Source organism: Pseudopipra pipra, chromosome 9 (genome assembly GCF_036250125.1).
Source record: "Pseudopipra pipra isolate bDixPip1 chromosome 9, bDixPip1.hap1, whole genome shotgun sequence".
In the NCBI taxonomy this organism is placed as follows: Eukaryota; Metazoa; Chordata; class Aves; order Passeriformes; family Pipridae; genus Pseudopipra; species Pseudopipra pipra.
In genome coordinates, this window is record NC_087557.1 from 11,556,019 (window position 1) to 11,566,703 (window position 10,685).

General features: G+C 41.1%; 1 protein-coding gene across 11 annotated transcripts; it reads right to left on the minus strand.

Moving 5' to 3' along the window:
- LOC135418849 (pancreatic alpha-amylase-like) lies at positions 1 to 10,381 on the minus strand. Of its 11 annotated transcripts, none has more exons than XM_064664561.1 (12): positions 10,167 to 10,381; positions 8,803 to 8,860; positions 7,853 to 8,068; positions 6,194 to 6,340; positions 4,729 to 4,926; positions 3,289 to 3,519; positions 2,247 to 2,380; positions 2,037 to 2,159; positions 1,853 to 1,952; positions 1,525 to 1,646; positions 1,288 to 1,413; positions 1 to 689 (listed from the first exon to the last, which is right to left on the minus strand). In XM_064664561.1, the coding sequence occupies exons 3-12, from the start codon at positions 8,018 to 8,020 to the stop codon at positions 500 to 502; spliced, it is 1,539 nt and encodes a 512-aa protein (XP_064520631.1). In that variant the 5' UTR covers positions 8,021 to 8,068; positions 8,803 to 8,860; positions 10,167 to 10,381; the 3' UTR covers positions 1 to 499. The 11 variants fall into 11 exon arrangements, with proteins under 11 accessions (XP_064520631.1, XP_064520637.1, XP_064520629.1 ...); XM_064664567.1 differs by having other exon boundaries at positions 7,853 to 7,989; positions 10,097 to 10,381; XM_064664559.1 differs by having other exon boundaries at positions 10,097 to 10,381.
- Between the last annotated feature and the right edge of the window lie 304 nt (positions 10,382 to 10,685).

Below are 10,685 nucleotides of genomic sequence, written 5' to 3' on the forward strand. Positions count from 1 at the left end.
TTGATTTGAATGCCATTTTTTATTCACTAGATACAGAGAATGTACAGATCAACAGAGGAAACACATTTTCAACTGAGTTATCATTTGGAAGCAACTTGAATTGTGCCATGTTTCAGCACAAAGTGTCTTCTCTTGGTTTTTGGACATCCCATGAATTCCCAGTCCCACTTGCCCCTAAAGAGAACCACACTACTTCCACTCATGGACAGAGCAGCACCATTTTAAATTAAGTAATTTCAATTTTCTCCTTTTATTTTGTATGAGTATTTTAACTGAATAAAGCACGCTTAAAAATGCAAACAGGTGTACAGCACCACTCCCAGATGTGCGCTGGCACCACTAGCTCCTGTCTCTGTAGAGCAGCTGCTCACTATTTCACTAGTATTAACTAATAGACTTTGCTCTACCTTGGTTCTTTTGGTGCTGGACATTCGGCCCACCTGTATGTTCTTAGCAAAAATACAGAAGAGAAGAAACAACAGGTGCACAACAGATCTGGCTACAATTTAGCATCAACGTGAATGGCAATGAATGGGTCTTCGTCCTCATTACCAACCAGGAAATTTGCCATGCCATCAGCAGCAACGTGAACTTCAACTGCTGTACAATGGTCACCATTCTTTTGCCCAGAAATGACATCGCAGTAAGTGCCAGCAGGCAGACCAGTCTGCAGAGTTACATTCAAAGACCTTTGGAAAAGATTGAAATGCAGTAAGGATTACGTGGACTCTAAAATGCTCTGCAACTCATATTGGAGACCTTCTCAGATGTTAGGTAATTCTGGAGTTATCCTGTAGCACTTCTCTGGACACTGCAAAATCTGTACAACCACTACATCCTTCAAATTGCTCATCACCACAACCTGCTTCTAATTATTACAGGCCTGACACACTCTCTTTCTCTTATCATCTCATTCTTGCATAAAAGATTGCAACACAGTTTTTAACACTGTCACTTTTAGACCACATTCCTGAGTTTACAAGTTCCCTCATTTCTATAACTTAAGACTTTGCTGGCTGACCCTGCTCAATGACCCAGCCAACTTCAGAACTGGGAAACAGTGAGATCAGCGTACAAGGCCTAACTGCCAAGAGTGAAGAGTGTTCCAGGTAGAGTGGAGAATGATAAGTTTAAATTGTTAGAAAAAGACACAGAGGATGCATCTGTTCCAAAGATCTGCTGGAGCCAGCAACACCCTAAAAGCTTTCACTATTACCTAGATTTTTAAAATAAATAATAAATTATTTATAAAAATAATAAATTATAATTTATTCCTCTCTTACTTACCAGTCATCATTATTGAAAATGATGAAGCCTTTATTACCACGGCCAAAAGCTACTTGATTGCTGCCGTTGTCCCACCAGTTGGAGAAAGGCTCACCATCCACCACGTTACGGAAAATAACCATGTTCCTGAAAATACAAGGAACGGCTGTCACTGCAGCTGCAAGAGCTCTAAAGCCATGAGGAACATGAAGCAAAAGCAACTGCTTTCACTCAGTTTTTTCTCCCACAGTGTCCTACTTTATCTGACGCCAGCGATGTTCACAAACCCAGTCGTTGCCACAGGTAGTGTCCTCGTTGATTGTCACAGGCTTTATTGAGCCATCCGAGTTACTTGGGGGTCCAACCCAGTCATTGATGTCCTGTAATTCAGAAGTTTATAACTTCTTACTGAAAATGCAGAGAGCCTCCTGGGAGAGAAAAGTTAGATGGAGCATCAAATTTTCACCAGCTAGATCCAACATGGCCCAGTGAAATCCCTTAACACACTGAAATGCGCTGGACTACTTCTAGGGCCCTGCTCTGCTCCTTATCCACCACAAATGCATCGTCAGCATTGCAGGCCTACCTTTCCATCAACAAAATATCTTGGCCAGCGGAAACTTGACATCACACGTGTGAACCCATACGGATGGGCCAGCATGAAACCAACTGCCATTTTATAGAGCCTGTTGGTTGGACAAAGCAAGTCATGAGACGTGCAAAGAGAAACAGACAGACAAAACAGCACCCAGACAAGAGCAATCCCTTACCTGGCATCCCAGAAGGTCAGAATAGCAGATCCACCGGCCTCATGCCCCCGCTGGTTGTCATGATTGTCCACAAAGACCAGGGCTCTGTCAGAAGGCACAAAGCCCCAGCCTTCTCCCCAGTTCCTAGCCAAAAACACAAAGAGCTGAAGTTACCCTGTCAACTGTTGTATCCAGTGTAGCCCAGATAAACAGCAGCACCTCTATCCTTACTTTAGGTAGGCCATCTTTTCTCCGTTCCACTTGCGGATCACTGTCCCCAGCTTTGCACCATACTTGAACTCTGTCACTCGGCCATTTCCAAAGTACTCACTGCCTTTGATCGGCTCTCCACCCAGGTCAATTACCTGGGACAGGAAAGACACAGTACTGCTTTCTACTTAAAAACCAAACAAGTAAAAGGCATTCCCTTTAACATTGGTTTAAGCAACAGGTAATACTCGAGCTAATTATATTTTTTGGCCTTCCTGCAAAATTACATTTAAAGCTATTTTCCCCTTTTACCTCAACCTAGCTGTGAACTTGTTTTCCATCTCCATCCTATGTCTCCTTATGCTGATTGATCACTAATACATAATTAATGCTTGGCCCGTATCAACTTTATATTTAGTTTAGTCACCAATGCCTCTGCTTCCAGCAGCTGGGCAGCCTCATTTCATTCTGTAGCTAAACACTGTTTCATTATTGGCCCTAGTGCTTGCAGGCCCGATACTGATCTAATAAAATGTGTCTATCAACTTTAGCTTCTGCTGACTGAAACCAGCAACTACCTGCTTCTTAGGTCTTTTTCGGATTCATTATTCAAATATAAAGCACAAATTCAGAACATCAAGCAACACTAGTTATGGCATTGGAAAACAAAGTTTCAGACTGTAGACAGCAGTTACATCTTCTGTTACAATTTATTATCCAGAATTTAAAATTCAGGAAGTGAAATCTGTTTTTTTAGACCAACAGATTTTTTACACTAACTTCAATGCACTAAATTTCATCTCAAGTGAAATTTCCAGGTGAAAATTCCAGAAGATCCAAAACATCTGGGGCATTCTGCATGCCAATTACCGTTTACGGGCAGATTAGATATTTGCAAATTATGGTGATTAAATCTTGATGATGATTTCTATAAATCTTGAATCTGAAAGGCGCTTGGGTTCAGTCAAGCAAAGCGTTGCTTTCCGTGTATGAATGAGTCCATACTGTGCCTACAAAAAAACGCATTTGTTCAGTAAAATTTTTAAAAAAAAATAAAGATTACCTCCTGGTAAATGAAAGGTTTAGTTCCTTCAGGGAACCATGTAGTATTTAGATCTTTCAGCTTGTCTAAAATCGCCTTCACATCCCCAGGCCACATGTGCTTGGCAGCATCAATTCGGAAGCCTGCTACGCCAATGTCAATGAGATGGTTCATGTACTCAGCCACCTTCGAGCGCACATAGTCCTTCCCCAGGGCCAGATCCAGAAGGCTGACCAAGCGGCAGTCCCGCACCTGGGCAAAAATTCTGAAATGAAGCATTTTTCCCCTAATAAACTAAACATAGTGTTCTGCATACATTTTGAATTTTCTTGCCTACGTTACAATGCCAAATAAAGCATTCACTAGCCTTTGTAAACCAACCATATCTTTGCCTGGACGGGTACCTTGGACAGTCATCTACACAGAAGGAGCATTAAGAAATCTGCATTCACCCAATTTACGCATTTGCAGGTGCTGAAGGATTAGACTATATTATATTACATTTATAATCAGCTTTTTAAATGCAAGTATAAGGCATTTTACTCAGTAGTCATTTCTTCTCTGATATATGAAAGATTTCTAGAAATTATAGTCCTAAATATTTTCAAAATCTCAAGTTACTTTAGCCTTCTAAAACATTAAACTGTAATTTCCTGTAAATACAAAATGATGGGCACTGATTTTCATCAAAAGAATACTTTAAACAGACGTTGAATATACTGAGATGCTTTTTCTAAGAACACTCATTATGGGTTTCCATGGCTATGCACATCTTCCTGGAAAGAGCAAGGTGCATTAGTCTATCTTGCAAACTGAACTAAAGAACAGTTCCTTTAGAAATTCTTCTGTCATTTCTCCAAAACCCCTTTCCCCTCAACTTAGATTCAGGAAAGATCAAAGGCATTTGAAAGGCATAAGACATTATTCAAGAAAAGTAGGTATTTATTTTTAGAAGATAATTTTTTATTCTTTGGTAGTTATAAAGTCCTGACCTCAAAATCTAACATAGAGGAATAGATAAACTCCTAGGAAATATCTGAACAAAAGGTCAATTTTCAAGATTTTGGCATTACTATTTTCCTTTAAAAAATCCTAATCTCTCTTTTCTGAAATTGAGACCAAAGAAAACTTCCAATTACAATAAAAGGCAAAAAATAACTCTTACTTTTTTTTTAAACACAAAACTCCCACACAAGGTAATCGCTAAATAGATTTTATGAGCTTTAAATTGTCTTTATAAAGTACCTAAGCATATTTGTCTAAATCTGAAACCGAGCCATTGTCTCAAATAGAGCTATCCCTTTAAGAAGTGGTGTTCCTGATAGCAACACTAACATCTATTATTAATTTGGATGGTTTTCTATGAGGCATTTTGTTTTAAAAAATGTCTGACTGTAAATGAGAGCAGAGAAACCACAGCACAGGAACAGATGTACATGAAAATCATAGTTCTAGGTTTACCTGAGATATATCATGATAATTCTCAATGTCTCCACTTCTAGATTTACATTTACCGTCATTAAAGTCCCAGCCAGAATATGGCACAGCTGGAAAATCTTCAGTCTTTGCATTGAAATAGCTTCCACAAGTGGCATGGTCACCAGCACCAGCATTAGCTCCACACATATGGTTGATTACTGCATCCACATAAATATATACCTAGAGAATAATATTCACATAACAATTTGAGAAAGCTACTTCCCACAACATCACTAATTAATGTTCTCTCTCCCACACCTCCTGTCTCATCCCCCTATATATGCTTGATTGTTTCACCCAATATTTTATTAAAATTATTTTTCTTTTATTAGTATACAGCAATGGTGATACAGCATGCAGCCCTACAAACAAGCAGATAACATTGCATTCATTTTTTAAAATGGTAGAAAGGAGGATCCTGGAAACCACTGACCTGTCAGTGCCACCTCTGTGTCTGGGAAGATCATGGGTTTGGGTTGGAAGGGACCTAAAAATCACCTAGTTCCAACCCCTTGGCCATGTGCAGGTAGACCTTCCACTAGATCGGGGTGCTCAGAGGCCCATCCAACCTGGATCCTCCTAGAAACTGTGCTAAAGCACGTGAAGGACAAGAAGGTGATTTAAGACAAGGAGCACAGCTTCACCCAAGTCCTGTCTGAGTAACCTAGTGGCTTTCTATGATGGAGTGACTGCATCAGTGGACAAGGCAAGGGTTACAGATGTCATTAATCTGTACTTCTGTAAGGCCATTGACACCATCTCCCATAACATCCTTCTCTCCAGATTGGAGAGATTGGATCTGATGGGTGGGCTGTTCAGTGGATGAGGAATTGGTTGGATGGTCGTATCCAGAGGGTAGTGGCCAACAGCTCAGAGTGTCAGTGGAAATCGGTGACATGTGGTGTCCCTCAGGAATCCGTACTGGGACCAGTGTTATTTAGTGTCTTCATCAATGACACAGATGAAGGGATCGAGTGCACCCTCAGCAAGTCTGCAGATGACACCAAGTTGAGTGGTACAGTTGACACACCTGAGGGATGAGATGCCATTCAGAGGGACCTGGACAAACTTTAGAAGTGGGGTCATGGGGACTCTCATGAGGTTCAACAAGGCCAAGTGCAAGTTTAGACTAAATATAGGAAGCTTTTTCACAATGAGGGTGGTAAAACACTGGCACAGGTTGCCCAAAGAGGTGGTAGATTTCCCATTGCTGGAAACATTCAAGGTCAGACTGAATGGGGCTCTGAGGAACCTGATCTAGTTGACGATGTCCCTGCTTATTGGAGGGAGGTTGGACTAGGATGACCTTTTAAGGTCCCTTCCAAACAAAACTATTCCACAAAAACCCCCACCATCTTCACTCCAGTGCTACCATGTCTTCCCTTCCAAATTACTGCTTGTCTGTATCCTTGCATTGTTAACACCAGAAGGTTTTCAAAGCACTTACTCCAACATTGTTGCACCTGGTCACCATGTCTCTAAATTCAGTTTCATTTCCAGATCGTGTGCACAGCTTGTAGCTGACAGGCTGGTATCTTTCCCACCATGGCTGCTTGGGGTCAGTAACAATAACATTTTCATTTGGAGGTGAAATCTGTGAATAAAACAATGGCACTTGGTAACAGGATACTGATAGGGGTTAATTTGTTTGCCCATGTTAGAGAAAGAACATAACCCATATAGATACTCAGTATCCTCTGCTTACACTGAAAATAAGACTTAGGCCTGGCTTTCAGCTGGTAGAAAAATACTATAAAAATTAGGTCCGTGGACATAGTGTCCTAATAGCTTTTGTAACTGCAGGCCTCAAAGATAAAAAAAAATATCTGAAATCAAAGAATTAGGTCAGCAGATATAGGATCAGGAAGGAACTGACTGCATAACAACTGATGTAACATCCTGCTCTTAAAACTGATCCAACTTCCCATTTTTGTAATGTTTTGGATAAAAGCATTCTTGTCGTAATTTTTGCAAGTTTCCAGGTGAGTTATACCTCTTCCAAAATTTTACAGACTCTCTTCAGGATACTTTTTTGGTAACAAGCTTTTGCTGCTACCTCCAAGTCCTCTGAGCACAACCACTTGATCCCACCACTTCTCAGAAAGATCCCTAGGCTGCAGCCTACTTAGCTGCCACAGCTTTGTGACCATCTCAGCAAGCCATCATCTGAAAATCTTTCTTTCTGAGACACTGTCAAAGAATGGCTTAAAAAGATATATAGGCATATACCACAGTCTGAAAAATCAGTTTAAAAATCAATCAGGTCTGTGTGTCTGGAAAGAAGATTGCAAAGAAAAGCTGTTATTATTTGAATATTATGGGAGAGTTCTTACTCAGGCAGCTTGCAAACTTCTGGGCTATAAGAGACAGGTAGGCTTCTCACCAATTTTTCCCGAGCAATCTGACGTGCAAACTGAAATAGCTTAATAAGTGTCTGCTCTCCAGCCACACTACACCACCCATCTGACAGTACTGGTTCTACAGGAACATGTCTCTGTTGTTCAGACAGAAGAGACTCACGTAGGCACACCCCCACCAGAACCTGTGTTCAGTTCATTTCTGCCTGCTCACACCAGGTTCCTACAAAGAAAGGTCTCTTAATGGCTTACTGTGACACTTCGCTTAACAGAGAGAAACTTGCCAGTTTGGGGGAACACAAATAGCAGCCTTGTATACTTAATTATTTAAACCTTCAGCACTTTGTTATTCTGAGAGCCATTTTTTTCAGTCATAGTTCTATTTTATGTTTATCTAGCTCTTAAGAGCTTCCCTCGATTTAAATAATATCAAGCAGATAAACATAGGTTACTCTTCACAGCAGTAAAAAAAAAAAAAGATTTAGTCAACAATATGCAATTCTAATTCATCTAAATGTAATAGCACAGAATGCAAAATGTGCACTTTGGAACAATGAAATAAAGTCATGCTTTCTCAATGATAGCTGAAGAATATATCTGTCAGCATTTACGACTTCCATTACCAATTTCTATTTTTCTTTCTCACTACCTGTCCTTTGAACATTTGGAACAAAATTGAACATTTTCTCTGAAAAACAAATTATCATCCATGTAGCAATTTTACTACCTACTGATAGGAAAAGACATACCTGAACTCCTCCAAATCCATTAGGAGCTAAATAGCGTTCACACTCCAGGGCAATATCCTCCCAGCGCCATTCAAAGAGATGCACAATAGATGTCCTCTTAGAGAGGGTGTGGGGGTTGTACTGCCCCCAGCAAAACCCTACAATTAACAGAAGAAAATAGATACCCATCCTGTGCTCTGTGATCAGCTGTGCTCTTCCTACTACCTATTTATGTTCCTGCAAGAGGGTAAAGTACACATTAGAAAATACACATTTAAAAGTAAATGCCTACCTCTGGCACTATATTTAACTTGATTGTCATTTTGTATGAGAACTGGATTCTATCTATGCTATATCAACCTCCCATTCTTACAGTAACTTTGTTTTCCTGAAGTTACAACTAAGATGTTGATAGGCTGTCTCCCGTAAGTTGTATTTTTATTAGTATAAAGCCAAAAACGACCCCAAAAGGCAAAAGAGTTGTTATATAAACTAAAATGGATATTTTGGTCCATTTTAATCCCTAATATTTTACATTCCTATTTATCCTTGAGAGGTATCTTTTTTTCAAAATGGCAATACTATGACTTGCACATATTTAGACAAGACCTTGGAGAAGCTGAATATTTCTTATTGTGAGTTGTCACAAACCCCCACATATTTTGGAGGTCTAACATGGGTGTCTGTCATTCATGATATTCATGACACCTGCCATCCAAACAACTACCCTAACCTTGGAAGATCTCTTAGACACAGAAATTATTATAGCGACTCAAAACCAGAAATGCTCATGTCTAATCTCTGTACACTTGTACAATTTCTGTGGAGATACTGTCCTCCCAAAGGACACAAGGCAATGGCAGACATTAGAAGTGCTGTGAAGCTCCATAATCAAGAAATCTTCTCAGGGCCAAGGCACAGAGTTCTGCATACGAAGGAGCTTTCCAGAGGAGGAAAATCAGCTGCATTACCTTCTAATGAGCTAGGCTAGGAACTCTATTTCCCAATTCATATCCTATTTGTATTTACCTGTGGACAAACACAGAAGACAAGCTTTATATTTAAATTGCCTCTCCTTTTTCTCACCTAAAGAGATACAGTCTGTAACAAACCAGAAGTTAAACAACTATCAAGGTTTGCATTACTCTATTTAGGATCTTGTTTCACACTCTTCATGTTTAGAAGTTGATTGTTACTTTCCTCTTAGGAGCTGTTTATTATAAAAAGCTACCTTAACACAGAAACAACACAGGGCAAAGAGGGAATAGGGAGATTCCTCGGTGTTGTTACAGGGAACACCAAACACTTCAGGGAAGGTTTAAACATGAACACAAGGGCCTTCAAGGTTTGCTACATGAAGGAAATCAGTGCCTTTCCTGATTTAATACACATTTGCGAATGCACTGCTGAAAACTCCAACCTGCTATGATACAGATACCCAGGCCAAAGTTTATATCAAATCTTCCACGACTTCCACAAAATGATCCTCATTTTTGTTTCAAGGAAATGATAATTCATATCCATCAGGCAGTAGAGCTGCACTCTTTGGAGCAAATTCAAGCACAAAATACACCAGTTTATATATAGTACAGAATCTGCTTTCCAGAGCCTGTTGCTATCAGCTGTCACTATTCTTCACAAGCAGATAGAGTTATTTAGAATCAATAGTTTGGTATATTTAGCTTGCTTTTCTTCTTGTGAACAAAATGATTTTAATGAAATTATTTACTTGTAGATCTTTGGTAAAGTATACAGATAAATTTCAGCCACTAGCAGTTGTTGTGTGCATCCATTTTCATGAAAAAATGCTTCTTTGCCCTGATAGGAAGAACATACATTAAAAGAAAACGAGCTAAGAAGGTTTGATTTTCTCTGATGAGAGAAGCCATTTATCAGACTGGCAAATTTTACTTACAGCAGTAAGTACATAAGCAGTAAATTACACAAAGCAGTAAGACTAATGTACTTTGACCCAACCAGCTCCAAGGCCTAATGCTTGAAGACCCAATGTTGTTTTTCATTTCTTTGAAATAGATACATGGTTGTTCTAACTTCAGTACAAGTAATGATAAGAGAATAAGGATGTTGAAATCCCCACCACATTCTGATGGCTCTGGCTTCACAACGGTTTTGAAACTTAAAAACTAATAGGCCTGTATTCACCTATGGAAGAGAGCACAACTGACTGGACCTCAGAGAACATGCGAGAAAACTGTCTCTGAAGAGCACTATTGCTGTCTTGGACAGCATGAGATCTCAGGTCACCTTGTCTTCTGGGTTAGTCTGTGCTGTGAAGCTCAGCTGCAATCTCCAACACACCAGCAGCAGCATTTACATTTGCGAGAGGTCTGACGCAGGCCTGCTGAAGCTTTTACAGGATAGCAAAGCAGTGTCCCTGTCACTTCGAGCGGCTCCCCACAGGACTCCCCTCACCAGCTCGGTGTTTCGCACAGACGAACCAAACCCCGCTTCGGCCGCTCCTCCAGGGCCCGGCAGGGGCAGCGCCGCCGGCCGCGAGTGCGCCGGGCCGGGCCCCCTTGCTCCCCGAGCTCCCCCGGCCGCGCACACCCCGAGAGGAGCGGCGGAGCCCCGGGACCCCGCACGTACGCGCTGGGCCCGCCCCAGTCCCGCACCCGCAGCACCGCCCCTTCCGCCGGGACCGAGCCGGGCACCGCACAACTGCGCCAGAGCCCCGGGGTACAGCCGAGCCCGCCTCTCTATACCCGTCTCTGCCGGGGATCGCTATTTGGGATTTCGTTTGTTTGCTTTTCTTTCCCCTGGAATGCTAGTTTTGTTGGCCACTGGTTTCCTAAAGAAGCTTGCCTTGCTACTGTTCCTGTTGTAGGCCAAACAC

Coding starts and splice junctions, on each gene's coding strand:
- LOC135418849 (XM_064664558.1), bottom strand. CDS start 10,034: ATGTTCTCTGAGGTCCAGTCAGTTGTGCTCTCTTCCATAG. Junction 3,520..4,728: donor ATTATCATGATATATCTCAG/GTAAACCTAGAA, acceptor ATTTTTGCCCAG/GTGCGGGACTGCCGCTTGGT. Junction 1,414..1,524: donor CATCGCTGGCGTCAGATAAA/GTAGGACACTGT, acceptor TTGTATTTTCAG/GAACATGGTTATTTTCCGTA.